The 16,586-nt window shown below is 58.7% G+C and overlaps 1 protein-coding gene across 1 annotated transcript; it reads right to left on the bottom strand.

Annotated features, from left to right (window-relative positions):
* Positions 1–1,329: 1,329 nt before the first annotated feature.
* PPP1R9B (protein phosphatase 1 regulatory subunit 9B) lies at positions 1,330–15,002 on the bottom strand. Its single transcript, XM_049779055.1, has 10 exons — positions 13,260–15,002; positions 9,634–9,766; positions 8,256–8,376; positions 7,111–7,215; positions 5,759–5,894; positions 5,237–5,389; positions 5,091–5,144; positions 3,303–3,532; positions 2,882–2,978; positions 1,330–2,788 (listed from the first exon to the last, which is right to left on the bottom strand). The coding sequence occupies exons 1-10, from the start codon at positions 14,850–14,852 to the stop codon at positions 2,735–2,737; spliced, it is 2,676 nt and encodes an 891-aa protein (XP_049635012.1). The 5' UTR covers positions 14,853–15,002; the 3' UTR covers positions 1,330–2,734.
* Between the last annotated feature and the right edge of the window lie 1,584 nt (positions 15,003–16,586).

Genomic DNA, 16,586 nt, shown 5'->3' with positions numbered 1-16,586 from the left:
TCTAGCTAGACCAGCAGGCAGCCACACTACAACTCAGGGTGGCCCCCAGAAGATCCAGCCACTCTTTCTTGGGACTTCTTGACCAAGTTTCAGTTCAGGCCCTGGAGTCCGAACTTATGTGATCCAGCTTGGGGCTTTAGACACTTGTCTTCAGCATCGGCATGGTCATCTCCAAACATGGCTGGCCCACTTGGACAAGACCCTGGAAGGGCAAGATCCCCCTCCCCAGGTTTCCAGGCCAGCTCCAGTGGATGGCAGTGCTGGACAAGTCCTAGGTGGAGAACTAGATTTAATGGAAACTACAGGAAGCCAGAATTTGGCTTGACATGACTTTTTTTTGTTCTGGGGGGAGGTATTGGTTTTTGGGTCACATCTGGTGGCTCTGCACTCAGAAATCGCCCCTAGCAGGCTCGGGGAACCATATGGGATGCCAGGATTTGAACCACCGTCCTTCTGCATGCAAGGCAAAAACGCCATTTTACCTCACTTCCGTGACAGCTACTCACAAGGGACCAGCTGCTTCGGGAACTGTCAGTAGGAGTTCCAGTCAGGGCCATCCACCTTGGGGAACTGTCAGGGAAATCTCAGATGTTGGACACTCCCATTCCTACTAGTGAAGTCCTGAAGCAGGCCAGAGCAATAGCACAGCAGGTAGAGTATTTGCCTTGCACAGAGCCGACCCAGGTTTGATCACTGGCATCCCATATGGTCTCCCCAAGCACCTCTAGGAGTAATTCCTGAGTGTAGAGACAAGAGTAACCCATGAACACCACTAGGTGTGGCCTAGAAAGCAAGAGTTCCTGTGGGTGCAGGCCACAGAAACCCAAATGTTTCTAGCTTAGGTTCCAGCAGATGCTGGGCACAGCCAAAACCTTTTACTCAGCTCCCCTTCTGCTTCTCCCTTCTCTCTGGCACCATGGCAGAGGCCGCCTTGGGCCTCAGAGTACACATTCCCAGTGCCCCAGCATCACCCAGCCTAGTAAGGTATCCCCCACCCAAGTACCTAGAATCCCCCCACAAAGAAACAGACAATTTCCACCTCCAGAATTGCTTCTTCCTGTCTATCATGGTATCTGTCAGGTTGCCTTTGAGAGTAAGTATCCCCATGGGATTGGAGGCCTTTTCAGGGCAGGGGCCCAGTGGCTTCTCCTATCTATCTAGATACTCCTGCCTCTAAATTCCAGCAGAAGCCTTGTTAGAAACATGCATTCAGTAGGCTTGCGGAATTCTCTAGAAGGCCCAGGGCCCACCAATGTGTATGGGGAGGGGGCATCCTTGCAGAGGCTGGCAGCCCCGCCCCTCCGCGCATCAAGAAACCAGGCGTCGAGGTTCTGGGGGCGGCTTTTATGGGGATAACCTGACAGAGGGCATGGTTCGTACAAAACCGGGAACAATACATACATATATATATTATATACAGAGACGCGGTCCCGCGGAGCGGCTGGGCACAGACCTGCCCGCTCCATCTGCTGGGGCGCAGGAGGTGAAGTGCACGCGCCCGCGCCTGCCCAGGCTGCCCACGCTTCCCGGGGTAGGGCATGGAGGGGGACGGGCAAGGGTGGGGTAGGGGAGAAATACTGATCAATGGCCAGGTCTATTTACAGGGGGTGTTGAAGCCTAAACGGACTAAATGGGTTGAAGTTGAGGGAAAGGGGAATGTTTTTAAAAAAAAAAAATGGAACAAAAACCCAGACAGTGCAGGGGCATGAAGAGGTGGTAGAGATGAAGTCAGAAAGGGGAGGGGACGGGTGGGGGGGTTTGTCACACCTCCCTTGGTCCAAGCCCCAATTTGGGGTTAAAAGTCGGGGGAAATGGAATTGATTTCACTAGAAAGCAGGCTGCAGTAGGGCGGCCCTGGTCTCCAAAAAGATGAGAAATAGTAAAATTTTGCCCTCCAGTCAAAACATGGGAAAACAGTAGGAGGGGTGGGGTGAGGCTGGGTCACAATGTTAGTACAAGGCTGACAGGGGTGGTCCCCCACCTGTGAGAAGGGCCCCCCATGAGGAGACCAGCCCGAGCTGACCAGGATCCTCCTCCCTGGTCATCACAGGCTGACCAGGGGCCCCAGACCCCAGAGAGGCGGAAGTTTCAGGGGGAGGTTATGGCTATTTGGCACCTGGGAGAGGGGAGGCACGAGGAGAAATTGAGGACTGCTGCCCCGGGAAGGAGGAAATGGGCCCCAGGTGTACTGGACGCCCCCCACCCCTTCCAACTCTCACTCCCCTTTTTTCCTGAAGGATACACAAGGAGAAGTCAGTGCAGGGCCAGGCCCAGCTCCAGGCTCTGGGGGGACTGTCCCTCCCAGCAGAAAGGAAGAAAGGTGACAAACAGCACAGAGAAGGGGGCAGGGAAAGGGCCCAGAAGGCCGAAACTCCAGTCCAGAGGCCCAGGGGCCGGAGCCATGTCCAGGCGGTGAGATGCTGGGATAGCATCCGGCCCCTTTCAGTCCAGGGGCAAAGGCTGGAGGCTGGGAGGCTGGCAGTTTGGTCTGCAGGTCCTTGTGTCTGTCCACACCCAGGCTAGCCCTCGGCAGCGGTGGGCTGGGAGTGAGGCCGCCTTTTGGAGCTGGACCCCTGTGTCTGCCAAAGGCCCGCTGAGGGGCCTCTTGGGCCTGCTGGTCCCTAAAGCTGGAGGGAAAAAGGTTGTCGGGGCACCTGTCCCCAGTCTGGCAGGGGTGGGGGGTGGAGTGTTGGGGACAGGGGAGGGGGGACAGCGGGAGGGGGAGTGCTTCCTGTTAAGTGGAGTTGGAATTCCGCAGTGTTTGCAGGTTTCCTTCCAGTTCTGAGATCTGGAAAACAGAAGGGCGAGACTGAGGCTTCCTGGGGGCCTTTCTCCCTTCTGAATCCAGATGGGGTGGCCTGCTTCTCTTCCCACGGCCCACCTTGTCCAGGAGTTTGTCCATCTCCTCCTTCCTCGCCAGCTCCGACTCCTCCAGCACCCGGCGCTGGGCCGTCTCCTTTTTCAGGAACTCTATCTCCCTGGGGACCCAGGGCAGGGGACAGATAGCAGGTGAGGTGTGTGGTGCTCTGGCTCCCATCCAACAAGGCTGAGTCCTCAGCCTGGGCCCCAACTCCTGGAGCAGCTCCACCCCAAACCTGTGCTCTGGAGGCTCCCAGGCTCCATACTTCCACTACTGGACCCTTCCATCCCTCTCCTCTCCCTGTGCTCAAGGGTTCCCCCCCCCAGACTCCCCCAGGGCTTGTGGGCCACAGCCTGTGCTGCCTGTTCCAGGTTAGTGGAGGCCAGACAGGTCCAGGTCAGTGCAGTTGAGGAGGGCCCGCATGCAGCCCCGAGCCACTCACTTCTGCTGGTAGTCCTTGATGAGGCGTTTGGCCTTGCTGTACTTGCGCTCTAGGGCCTGGTACTGGGCCTGCGTCTCTCGCAGGTGCTCATCCACAGCCTGACAAAGGCTCTGGGCCTCGCCCCAGTAGCCTTCCAGCTTCTCCATGCGCTCCTTGTTCTCTTCCACGCTCTGCTCCAGCTGCGCCTTCTCCACCCGCCACCGGCCCTTCTCCTGCTCCAGGCTCTGCAGCTGAGAGAGGAAAGAGCAACACTGGGTTGGGAGAGGCAACATCAGCCAGGTGCTCTCTCAGCTTTAGACCTGGAGCTCCTGGAACTGAAACCCAAGAAGGAAGGAAGGGGTGGGCCTCAGCCTCAGCTCCCAGCCCAGGATCCCTGACGCTGAACTGTGTACTCCAGAGAGGTAGAGCCTGAGCAGCCTGGGGGTTCACAGGAGGCAGCTTCTACCTTTGGAGTCTAAGGTGCCATCTGCAGAGCAGGCATGCCCACACCTGAGCCCAGCTTGTGGGCCCAGTGGGCTGACCATGTGAAGGAGCAGAAGTGAGGGTCAAGCCAGAGAAATAGCACCGCAGTATAGCATACCACATACTATATATACTGTGCCTTGCACAGTATGAACCCAGATTCGATCCCCAGCATCCCATATGGTCCTGAGCCTGCCAGGAGTGATTTCTGAGGCAGAGCCAGGAATAAGCCCTGAGCGCCGCTGAGTGTGACCCAAAACCCAAAATAAATAAGTGAGGGTCCTTCTGCAGTCCTGACCTTGTTTCTCAGGACTCCTGCCAGCTGCCTATCAGAGTACTGCCCCACCTTCTTCTCAGGTCCCAATCTTCCTGCACAGCCGCTTGAAGTCTGAGGCAGGGTAGTCTGGTTCTATAGCCCCACCCTCAAGCCGGGGGTTTCCCTGAGCAGAAGACCCTCTTTCTGCCTGTTACCTACACATTGCTCCCAGGCCCCACTCCTTCCTCTCTCAAGTGCTAGGCACGTACCTCTGGGTGACCCTTCATTCCTAAGAGTGCCCAGGACAGAAACCTTCTGTGACCCCACCTCTTCTTGCCACGTGGGCAGCCCCACGGGGTCAGGACACAAGCCTATGCCCCACATACTTAGAACTGGAGCTCTGTGAGCATATGTGTCTAGAGCGGGCTGGCACCCAGCGTGTGTGTGGGCGTCTGTGGAGGGTACGGGTGCATATCTGAGTGTACATGCGTGCCACCATCTGGTAGTGCTGGCACCTTGCACATCTGTGTCCTGGGACTTTCCTGTGCCACTGCACTCCTCTCCCCCATTCACCTCACAGCTGTGGGGAGGAGAAGATCTGTAGACCTGGGCCAATGCACTTGGGTGTGAGGCAAGGGTGCTGGGCTCCAGTGTGGAGTGAATGAATGTGTGGGTGCACATGGCTGAGGCACTTGCCAGAGTATCTGTGTGTGTGGTATGTGGATGCGTGTGTGTGTGTATATATGGATGTGTGAACATGTTTGTGTTTCTGCACAGTGTAGACCCAAGACGCCTGTTTCACAGCTGACCTCGCCTCCCTGCTCACACCAGAGTGGGTGCTAGGCTGGGGGTATGACATGGGTTTGCCCACTGAGAACCAATGGTACCTCTGTCATCAGGACACAGGCCTAGAGTTTGTGAGTGGAGACTGGGGCACGAAGCAGAAAGCTGTTTTGACTGCCCCCATATCCGCTATGACCAAGCTGCAGGGCAGGGAGGTGGTGGATAGGGGTCCCTGGGAGGCTGAGGAAACCCCCCCCCCATACTGTGTCCACTCAAGACGGTCTTACCTTTCTCTTCAGCTGCTGGATCTCCGCCTCAGTCACGGCATGCTTGATCTGGAGCTGTGGGGCAGAGCTAGGTTATGAATTCTGCTACGTTGGCCACAGCCGCTGCCCACCCTCACTCCACCCACTACCCCAGCCCCTTCTCCCACCTCCTTGAACTTGTGCACTAGCTTCTCAGGCTCCATGTCCACCGGGGACAGGGCGTCCTCGTTCTCGGCCAGTTCGAATACCTCGATGGCCATCTCGCCGCCAGGGAAGGTGGGGCTCAGCTCCTCATCCTCATCAGTGGCGTATTCTCCTGTCTGCAGAGGGAGAGGGGCAGCAAGGGCCAGCACACCCTTTTTATCCCCTCATCCAATGGAGCTATTTTGGGGTCCACCCAGGATTTGGTCCATGCCTCCTCCAGACTGGCCTTCTGGCTCTTGGGGTTTGGACTACTTCCTCAGACAGGGTCCTCAAGGGGCTTGAAGGGAAGGGAATGGAACGTCTCCTGTAGGACCAAGAGGGCTCTCACAAGGCAGAGCATGTCTTGCATTAGACTAGAAGGCCCTTGAGTTAAGTCTACACTAAAGTCTCTCACACTGGTGCTTTCCAGGCTGGACCAGCACCAGACCGCATGTGTCCCATGCGGCCACCAGGGGGCGGCAGTGCTGCCCACCAGGCATTCTTACCTCCTCGTCATCCTCCCCATATTGGGCATATCGCTGCTCCATCATCTCCCGCTGCCATCGTTCCTGCTCCAGGGTTTGCTGAATTAGCTGGGCCACCTCACTCTGCTCACCTGGCCGCTCCCGGCCAATCATAAACCTGTAGGGGCACCAGCGTTACTTACCCCAGCAGGACACCAGCAGACCTCTCTAAACTGAGTCTTCCCAGGGGAGGTGAAATGAGCGGCTGGGTCCAGAGGCTACTGTGTTAATAATGCATGAAGGAACAGGGCCCAGACTGGGTCTCCTTCCCAGGGGAGCCCAGGCCGCAGGCCAGCTGAGGGAAGGGTACTGCAAGCCTCACTTTGAGGCAGGCTCCCAGGGCTGGGTTTGAGAGTTGCTTGGCTTGGTTCCTTTAGGGGAGCTGTGTGTGTGTGTGTAGAGGGCGGCCCAGAGCTCTGAGTGTCAGGAAGGGGTGGGATGGCCACTGGGGACAGGATGCAGGGGAAGTGGTGGCACTTCCAGGCTCCAGTCCCGCTCTCCGTGGCCACCCACATCCTGTTTCTCTCCGGCACTCTCTCCTGGGGACATGGGTCCTCTTTATGGGGGTAGGGAGTGGTCCTCAAATGTCATGCCAGAGATGGGACACGAAGCTTCTTTTCTTTTTTTTTCTTTTTTTTTTTTTTTTTGGTTTTTTGGGCCACACCCGTTGACGCTCAGGGGTTACTCCTGGCTATGCGCTCAGAAGTCGCTCCTGGCTTGGGGGACCATATGGGACACCGGGGGATCGAACTGCGGTCCGTCCAAGGCTAGCGCAGGCAAGGCAGGCACCTTACCTCTTGCACCACCGCCCGGCCCGAAGCTTCTTTTCTTGTTTGGTTTTTGGGCCACACCCATCAGTGCTCAGGGGTTATTCCTGGCTCTGCACCCAGAAATAGCTCCTGGCAGGCTCGGGGACTATATGGGATGCCCGGGATCAAACCCAGGTCAGTCCTGGGTCAGCCATGTGCAAGGCAAAAGTGGGCTATCACTCTGGCCCAGACACAGAGCTTCTAAGCAGCCCCTTCACTGAGACCAGGAACAGAGTGCTAGGTGGTGAGGGGGGAGTGATGAGGTGAGAGGAATGGGGACACCCCAACCCAATGGTATTCCCTAGCCCTGCTGGTTCATTGGTGCCAGAGTTCTGACAGGTTGGGGGCTGAGTGGGAGCCTGAGGGCTCTGTCTGAGGGTGCTGTGATGGTGGGCCATAAAACCTGAGTGTTGGGAGCTGGGAAAGCATAGGGTGGGGGTTATGGGTCCAGGGAGCAGGCAGCAGAGGACGCCCTCTCTGAAGGGAACCCCAGTCTCTGGCCACCCTGCAGTGCTCCATCCTCACCGAACGCGACCCTTGGTGTTCCGGAGCACTGAGGCCGCGAAGCTCTGTGTCACTCCCACCAGGCTTGTTCCATCCACCTCCACCAGCAGGTCATTCACCTGGATCCTGTGGAAAATGACACTGTGTGAGGGGAACCCTTGCCCCAACCCCACAGCAATGTGGAAGAGTCCTCTCTGGCAGGAAGCATGGGGACATGGACCTGTTTGGCTGTGAAATGACACCACTCTGGGGAGCAGGGAGCCTGGCAGCTCACAGCCAGGAGCTGGTACGTGCCACACACATGCTGCTGGTGCCAATAGCACACTGGTCCCTCCTTCTCTGACACCCCAGAACCCAACTGCACTGCCTCACCCCCACAGTTGCTCAGCCCCAAGCCCGCAGGCATCCACTGAGGCCTACAACCCCGGTACACCCACTCTCGGGGACACACGAGAGACAGTACACTCTGATACTGCACTGCCCTCCACATGGCCCAGCCAGGCTCTGCCCTCTCTCCTCACAAGAGTGGGGAAATCCTGGCCACCCGCTTCCTCCCATCCCTCCCTCAGTTCCCATGTGGAAGCAGTGTTGTTACCCCGGGAACAACCCGCCCTATGTTGTGCATGTGGGCACCCACTAGGGGACACACATTTCCACGTGCTTACATGCTCCCACACTGCCTGTGCACCACAAGGATCGGCCCCAGCTCAAAGGGGAGTTAATGGAAGCTGGGAGTGTGCCCTCCCTGTCCTAGGTTCCCTGGACCCCTGCCGTCTGGACCCCTGCCGAGTCTCTCTGAATGAGGTCACCTGCCTTCAGCAGCTTTCTAGGTTTTGGTCTTCTGGGTCAGATCTATCTCTCTCTCTCTTCCCCCCCCCCGCCCCCCGCCTCTGCTGGGGATCAAATGAAGCTTTTTTTTTTCTCTCACTGTAAAAAAGCACATGCGCACACACACACACACACACACACACACACACACACACACACACACACACACACACACACACACACACCCATACACCCATGAAGGATGACCATCTGTCATGTTCACTGCAGCAACCCCAGGCCTACCTAGACTATATCACCTGGCCCAATCATGTTCCCCAACTATTTTCACCCACCTCTGGGGGGACACCTCCCACCCAAAAGGTGCCAAGAGACCTCACCTGCCATCTCGGTGGGCAGCACCACCCTCGGTCACAGTCTTCACAAAGATGCCCAGCTTCTCGAGGCCCATGTCTGCCCCGGCACCCATGCCGATAATGCTGATGCCCAGGCCTTCAGCATCTGTGGGTAGAGGACATGCAGGGAACACTTGCAGGGACCCTGCCCTCACTAGAGGGCAGCCCAAGAGGGACAGGAGGGAGGACTGCCTGCGCCAACTGGACTTTTGGAGTCACTCACTCCCTGGTCCAAGGAATAGGACCCAAAAGCACATGCCCCCTTTTCCCCTCTTGTCTGCTGTTCCTACCACCCTCTCCACAGCTTCCTGTCCTGCCCTGAGTCCCCCCCCCCCACTCTTCCTATACTTCTACTGTGGTGGTCTCTCACTTGGGAGTTGTCCCATTAAAGCACAGTAATAGGGGTCGGAGCAATAGCACAGTGGGTAAGGCCTTGCATGAGGCAACCTGGGTTAGATCCCTGGCGTCCCATTAATCCCCTGAGCCTGCCAGGAGTGATTTCTGAGCACAGAGCCAGAAGTAACCCCTGAGGGCCACTGGGTGTGGCCCCAAAACAAAAAAACAAACAAACAAAACCTGGTAATAGTTTAGATCTTTCTAGAATATCTTTTTTTTCCTTTGGTTTTTGGGTCAAACCCGGCAGCGCTCAGGGCTCAGGGGTTACTCCTGACTCTATACTCAGAAATTGCTCCTGGCAGGCTCGGGGGACCATATGGGATACCAGGATTTGAACCACCGTCCTTCAGCATGCAAGGCAAATGCCTTACCTCCATGCTATCTAGAATACTTTTTAGAATATCTTTCCAGACCTACAAGGCTCCAGTTCAACTGAGACCAGCACACACACAGCCTTTGTGGGGGGGTCACAAGACCTGATTAGCACACTGTGACCCCCTCCCCTGCCAGAATGCAGCCAAGCCTCTCTTCTCATACTCATGGCCCAGCTTGAATCCTTTCTTTAGTGTCTGATTTGGGTAAACCCTGTTCCAGTCCCACCCCATTCCGTCTCTGGCCCTAGCAGCCACAGCTGCCCCATGCAGCATCCTGAGGAAAGACCCTCCTGGTTGTATTTAGGGTCTCATCCTTCACTGCTGGGGGCTACTCCTGGCTCTGTATTCAGGGGTTAATCCCAGGGGCATTTGGAGGAAGCATGAGGTATCAATGTAAGAACCCAGGACTCTTGCATGCACAGCCTCTGTGCAGCCTACTGGGCTCTCTCTCTGGCCCCGAGAAGTCCTGATTTTGCCCACTGTCTGGCCAACACCAAGACCCCTGGATCTGCCTACCCCTGCAGTGCCCTCAAGACAAATGAGTACAAGACCCTGCCAGATGGGGAGACCCCCACAGATGGCCCCTCTCTTACCCTTCTCTAGCTCTACAGGAAACAGCTCCAGCCTCTCCACCCGCTTCTCCAGCTCATACTCGGCGGACGCCGCCATTGGGTCCACGTCCTCGTTGCGCCGGTCGTAATCCTCGTTGGAGTAGGTGCTGAACACCTGTGGGTGCAGCCTGTTAGAGGGGTGCCAGAGACAGAGGGACCAACACCCCCTCTTCACACATATATGCCCACTCACACACATACACCCCCCCACATAATCACATACACTCACATATACACACTCGTACACTTTCATGAATTTATATACACTCAAATGTTCTCATATATATATTCACACACACGGACATACTTACACACATTACACATAGTGGCTGGTAGCAGGGTGGACAAGTACCTATACAAGCTTAAACACACACATATACACTCACACAGTAGCTATGAACAGGAGTAACCCAACCTCCACACATATTGGCTGAATGGACCAGCACCCTGCACGCATACATACACACATACATGTGTATACACACACACACATAGTCACAGAGAACTCCGTCCAGCAATACCCCAGATGACCCTGCATGGGGCCACTGGCAGAGGGGACACCACCACCCAGACCATATGTAAGAGCACACAGGAGGAAAGGCCATCCTGGAAGTCCCCAGCACCCAGCCCAGGGATTGTGGCATAGACACACAGCCACAGGTGGGGGAGGACAGAAGAGTCAGAACAGGAGAGTGGAGGAGGAGGTAGGTGGAGGGAAAAGATGCTGGATGTTGCTACATGGGGAAGTGGGAGAGAAACCCTGGGAGAAGGAGGGAACCAGTGGGACTGGAGGGCCGCCTAGGACCAGCTGGCTTGTCTCTCCAGCTGAAGCAGAGGGGAGTGCCACTGACAGGGTGAGTAGGAGTCACTCATGGTCAATCTTGTGTCACTCCAGAACCACAGCTCTGAGGCATCATTAGGCCCCCAGGATATGAGAGGGTTCAGGCAGGTTATGACCAGGGAGGCATGAGCCACTGATTGGCCAAGCGAACCCAACTCTGGGGATGCCCGTACCAGCTCTGCCTGCTCTCCCCTCTTGCTATCTCTCAGCTATCAGGAGAATCCCTGGCTGGGTGGCCTGAGAACAGAGCAGGTCAGAGGAGGGGCTCTGTGGAGGGCTGAGCACTGGGCCCAAGTCAGGGTGAACTCAGCCAGAGGTGAACGGGCACCATTTGGGGTCCTGGGACATGTTCATGCTTCACTGCCTGCAGCGACAGGTTGGTACCGCTTGGAGAAAAGCAGGGCCAGGGCAGAGAAAGGGCAGCGCTCTGGAAGGGGGAGGGCCAGCCACAGGCCTTTAAGTTAGAATGGAGCCCGTCTCCCCCAGGAGCAGGCCCACAGGCACCCTGGCTGGCCCTCTTGTGCCCCAGGTTTTGTTGGGGCTTGTTCAATATTACAACCACCCCTCAAGAGGCTCGCTCCTAGGCATGGGGGGTGGGGAAGTGGGGCAGAGTAAGAGGAGGGGATTCCCAGGTTTAATCGTCTGGCTGGGAGGGGCCAATGGGGCCTCTAAACCACTGTCCTCAATTTCAAAGACCAGAGAAACTGGCACTTGGGTCTGAAAGTTCCTTGGGGCACAGTTGCCTAGTATGCCAGCTCCAATGTCACCTGCCAGGGCAAGCCAGGAAGAGACAGTTCCCAGCCAGTCCCTGGCAGATGGGTGGTCTCGGCTACTATCAGGGGTGCCGTGATCTGGGGACATGGGTGGGTGGGTACAGGATGTGCCAGTAGGGTCTGGCCCACTTTCAGATTCCCCAACCGTCATTCTCCAACCATCAGTATTTGGAGTATTTAGGATCACCCAAAATTTTGTCCCAGAATGTGTGCAGACATGTATGCACGCATACACACACACAAACACACTTGGCAGAGACTAACACATATACACGCACTGTGACCTCCAAAACACCCTCATAGCCCCCTTGAGCTAGCCAAGCCTTCTCTACTCTACTCTAATAGACCTATTCCTGAAAGAAGTCAGGCTGAGTCCCTCCCATGATGCACCACTTCATGCCTACCCTCTGAGGTCCAGGTCCTGCACCACCTCCGAACCCTGAACAATCCAGAAATGGTTCTGACCTCCACTGAGGGGCCCATTGGGGACAAGACTGTGCCAGGAGAGGGGTGCAGAGAGAAGGGAAAGTGCCTCCCAGCCACCACTGTCCACGAAGAGGGGAATCCCAGGGTAGTCAGGAGTTGGGCTTGAAGGTAGAGTGGGAGGCTGCAGATCGTCATGGGATCAAGGTAATGCATCAAATAAAGACCCAGGGCCGGGCGGTGGCGCTGGAGGTAAGGTGCCTGCCTTGCCTGCGCTAGCCTAGGACGGACCGCGGTTCGATCCCCCGGCGTCCCATATGGTCCCCTAAGAAGCCAGGAGCAACTTCTGAGCTCATAGCCAGGAGTAACCCCTGAGCGTCACAGGGTGTGGCCCAAAAACCAAAAAAAAAAAAAGACCCAGTACCTAGTGCTGCTATTCACCCCCTCCATCCCTCCAATCTGAGGGGGAACCGCAAAGGGGGCCTTCCAATGTCTTGATGGTCTCTCCCCTTCTTCAGGGCCAAAGAAAGGATACCGTCTTTAGTCCCCAGCTCCATGAGGATATGGGATGGGCCCAAGATACTAGTGGGACCAGGTGGAAGCTGGGAGGCACAGACCTGAAAAGAGCAGTGCCCTTGGGTTCTGTGCGGTGGAGAAGAGGTGCAGAGGATAGGGACAGGTGAGGAGACTTTTGGGCTCTGGGCATCAATGTGAGGGTCATTATGGGAATTGCTAGCAGAGAGAGGAGGCTTTGGCTGGGAAGGGGTCAGGGCTGAGTAGTCCAGGCCTGGACACCACAGTGAAGACAATGGGGTTGGTCCAGGAGAGCTGGTGGTGACGAAGGGCTGCATGTGTCACCCAAGAGCACCAGGGGTGGGGGCTAAGGTGCCAGAGATGAGACACATGTCCTACTGCTAAGCCACATTCCTGAGAAAAGGGATTGAGAGGATTCATTCTCCTCAAAAAATGACCCTTCCTCCCAGAAACCTCTGGCACAGTACAGAGACTCTTGGGGCATTGGCATGGCCTACAACCAGTCACCAAGAATGGTGTGGGGGTCAAACTGGTACCCCTCCCCCACTGTGGCAAGCTTGAGTGAGCCTGGGTTTTGGAGTCTATCCTAGGAACACAGGGCACTGGGCAGGATGTCATCTGGCACCCTGGGAGGGTGGTCCCAGCCAACACACTTCTCCTTTGTACAGTCCCCCACCCCAAGAACGAATCACACCTCGGCCATAGCAACCCAGCACTGGCCCCAGAGAACTCTAGCCCAGGTCACATGGCCTGGGCCCAACTCAACACCCAGCAACTGCTTCCCTCTTTCACTTCTGCAAAACCTGAGTGGGGGTGGCAGCCTGGGTTGAACCAGAGACAAACCAGAACCAGAACCAGAGACAAAGTGCATGCTCCTCCCCCTCTGACAAACAGCTGGGGCTCATCCACGCCCCCCTCAGGTGGTAACTTCTGGGAAGGGGGCTGGGTGGCCGCTGGGGCTGACTCAGCCTGCCAAAGCCTAGCCGGCTGGCAGGGCAGGCGGGGGCGCCCCGGGGTGGCGTGGGGGGCTCACTCACTTGGATGGGAGCGGTGCTGAAATGAATCTTCCGGCTCGGGGCCGGGTCTTCCTCCTCGGAGAGCCCCGGGATCTCCACGCACCCAGACTCGGGCTCATAGGGGGCCTCCCCATCCTCCTCCTCTTCCTCCTCGTCGTCGTCGTCCTCCTCTAGAGCACTGCCCCCGGAGTCCTCCCCGAGCCCGCTGTAGGCGCTCACGTCCACCAGGTCCGCCTCGGAGAAATCCTCCTTGCGGGACTCATCCGCCTCCTCGGGGGCCAAGTCCAGGAGGGCCCGGCCGTTGCCCAGTCCTCCTCTCTCTGCAGCGGGCGCCTCCTCTTCCTGGGGGGCCTGGGGCTCCTGGGGGGCGGCGGGGCTGCCGCTGCCCACGGTGGTGGCCACGGCAGGGCTGCCGCTGCCATTCTCCAAGGCCGCGTGGACCGTCACCTCGGCCTGGATCACCTCCCGGGGGGCCGCCTCGGCTTCCGACTCCCCCCCACTCTCCTCCACCTCCACGGGCTTGATCTTGCGCACCTCCCGGGGCTTGGGCGGGGGCCGGGCGGGCGCCACTCGGTGCTGCGGGGGCAGCTGCCCGGCGGCGGCGGGGCCTCCTCGTTCCTTCTCGGTGCCGGCGCCCATGGCAGCGGCCGGGACATCCCCCGACGGGGCGGGCGGCGGCGGCGGCGGCGGAGGCGGCGGCTGGAACACCCGGGAGCGCTTGGAGACCAGCTTCGAGTGGCCCTGCTGGGGCCCGCCGCCTCCGCCGGCCGCTCCCCGGGGCAGGCCGGGCCCGCGGTGGAGGTGGAGGCCGGTCCTGGCGTCGGCCTTCTCGAAGACGGCGCTGAGCTGGCTGACGGTGGGCGACACGGCGTCGGCGTCCAGCTTGTCGAGGGCCTCGGTGCTGCCGTTGAAGCGCACCACCACGTCCAGCTTGCGGTCCTGCAGGCCGGCGCGCTCCTGCCGCAGCAGCCGCCGGGCCGCCGCCTCCTTGTCGCCGCCGCCGCCGCCGTTCGCTCCGGGCGACGGGCCGCAGCGCTCGAACAGCTTCCGCGTCTCCTGCAGCCGCGACGGCGGGTGCGGGGGCAGCAGCGCGGGCTGCTGCGCCGACGAGGCCGCGGCCGGCTTGGAGTCGAAGCGGCTCACGCGCTCCGACACGCTGGTGCCCAGCTTGAGCAGGGCGCTGTGGTCCACGTTCTCGTTGAGGCTGCTGGCCCGGGGCAGCGACAGGCGCACGCCGCCACCGCTGACACCGCCGCCGCCTCGTTCGGGGGCCCTGGGGGCTTCGGGGGCGCCCGCACCGCCGCCGGCGCCCACGCCACCCGCGCCGGCCTCGCCCGGCGTGCCCATCTGCAGGAACATACTCTTGATGCGGTGGACGTTGGAGCCATATTTCTTGTGGTGGTGGGCCGCCGCCTTGGCGGTGGCGGTGCTGCTGCTGCTGCTGCCGCTGCCGCTGCCCGCGGTGGCTTCGTCGGGCCCGGCCGACGACAGCGACGACGACGACGACGACGCGTCGGGCGGTTTCAGCGCCTGGATCCCCGCCTCGTAGGCGCTCCGGTGCGGGGACGCGCTTCGGAGGGGACCTCCGGGCCCTCGGGGCTCCGTCTTCATCATGATGCTGCCGAGGGGGGGAGCCGGCTTCGCATGCCCCCGGGGCCCGCTCCCCCCTTCCGCCCGGCGGTTGGCCAAGTCGGGACCAACCGCAACACGCCGCCCGAACCTCTCCCTCTATTCCCCCCCCAATAATAATAAATTAAAAAATAATAATAATAAAGGGCCTTCAGCCAGAAAATTAATGGAATAATCCCCGGGCTCCAAAAAAAATTAATTCAATGGGTTTAAAAAAAAAAAAAACACAACGATCCTTGCAAGGCCTTATGTGGGTTTCTTTTCCCAATCAAGCTGCCCCCCAATCTTCTCTTCCGTCTTCCGATCGGGCCGAATTGGGAAAAGAAGCGGCAGGGCCGCCCGGTGGGGACCCCTAGCTAGCTAGCCTAAGCAGCGGCAGCAGCAGCAGAAGCAGCAGCAGCGGTGGAGGCGCCGGCTCCCATCGTCAGAGGCGCTGTCAGCGGGTGCGGGCAGCCCCGGAGCCCCCCAGCATTGCACGGCCCGGCCCCGGCATCCCGGCGCCCATGGCTTGCAGGCTTGCTCGCTCGCTCGCTCGCTGGGCCAGCCGATCCCGGCCACGCCGCTGACCGCCGCACCTCCCTCCCTCCCTCCCTCCCCCCCGCACCCCGAGTCCGTCTCTCTCGCTCGCTCGCTCGCTCGCTCTTTCTCCGGCGCTGCCCGACCCCGCGCCGGTGCCCCGCTCCTCGCCTTCGCCGCCGCCGCCGCCGCTGCTGCCGCTGCCGCCGCCGGGGGAACTGACGGGCACCTCTGGGTCCTAAAGGGATCGGATTTCCGGGCCGCCGCCGCCGCTGAGCCCTCCTCTTCCCCTCCGCACCCCGCCGATCGCGTCCCCCCCTCTAACCCTCCCGGCCCCAGCCTCCCTCCTCGACCGCCGGCGGCTCGTGGTCTATAGCCCAGCCCACCGGCTCGCGGCCTCCACGCCCCCCAACCCGCCACGGAATAACCGACCCCAAGGGTTATTCATTCGCCCTACCGGCTCCTCTCTCCGCCTCCCCCCTAAAAGGGAAGGGGAGCATCTCCTGGGAGGAGCGAGGGGACGGTTTTCCCTTCTCGCTCCTTATTGCTCCCCCGAGGATCTTTTAGGCCTCTTGACACTCGAGTCATCAGGAGCGTTGATGTGGGAAAAATTTAGATTTTTCTCTTTGGTCCTGGGGTAGATTTTTTTTATTTTGAAAGCCAAGGCCGTAGGGAAGCAGGTCCTGCAAGGTGCATTTTATTTTATTTGATTTCTAAACCCATCACCACCATCAACTCCAAAAGGCACGTTAGGTTAAAGTGGGCCTGCTGTTGGGGAGTGGGGTGGGGATGGAAATGGCTCAAGCACTCCAAAGCTGTCCTTGGTGGGGATCTGATCCTGCCTAGTGGGGAAAGGTGGGACCCCTGAATTCACTGTTTCTCCTTGGGTTCCTGATTTTCAAACAGGAGGAAGAATTTTGGAGTTTAGAGGGAGAAAAGTAGCATCAAGGAAGGCTCTAACCTGGGTCTCTAACCTGAAGAAGGAAGGATCCAGGCCACTCATTAGGGGTGTGTGTGTGGGAAGGGGGGGGCAATGACCTATACACCCTGACCTTGCAGCTCAGGAAACCGTTTTGATGTTCAATCCCCACCCCGCCACCTCCATGCAGCCCCCAATCCCTCAGCAGCTGTCAGGGTCTGCGAGGTGAAGGTCCAAGCTCCAGAATTTGACAGTTCCAGAAGCAGGGCCTCAGACACAGAGCC

This window comes from Suncus etruscus, chromosome 1, assembly GCF_024139225.1.
Source record: "Suncus etruscus isolate mSunEtr1 chromosome 1, mSunEtr1.pri.cur, whole genome shotgun sequence".
Taxonomy (NCBI): domain Eukaryota; kingdom Metazoa; phylum Chordata; class Mammalia; order Eulipotyphla; family Soricidae; genus Suncus; species Suncus etruscus.
Note: the sequence above shows the minus strand (reverse complement) of the source record. Positions and strands in the feature narration are given on the sequence as shown.

What these genes read in the sequence shown, in the direction of transcription:
- PPP1R9B (XM_049779055.1), bottom strand. Translation starts at nt 14,852, where the DNA reads ATGATGAAGACGGAGCCCCGAGGGCCCGGAGGTCCCCTCCGAAGCGCG. An exon ending in TCCTGTAGAGCTAGAGAAGG is followed by an intron (nt 8,377 to 9,633) that starts GTAAGAGAGGGG and finishes CTCTACCCACAG; the next exon opens with ATGCTGAAGGCCTGGGCATC. An exon ending in GCTGCCCACCGAGATGGCAG is followed by an intron (nt 7,216 to 8,255) that starts GTGAGGTCTCTT and finishes CATTTTCCACAG; the next exon opens with GATCCAGGTGAATGACCTGC.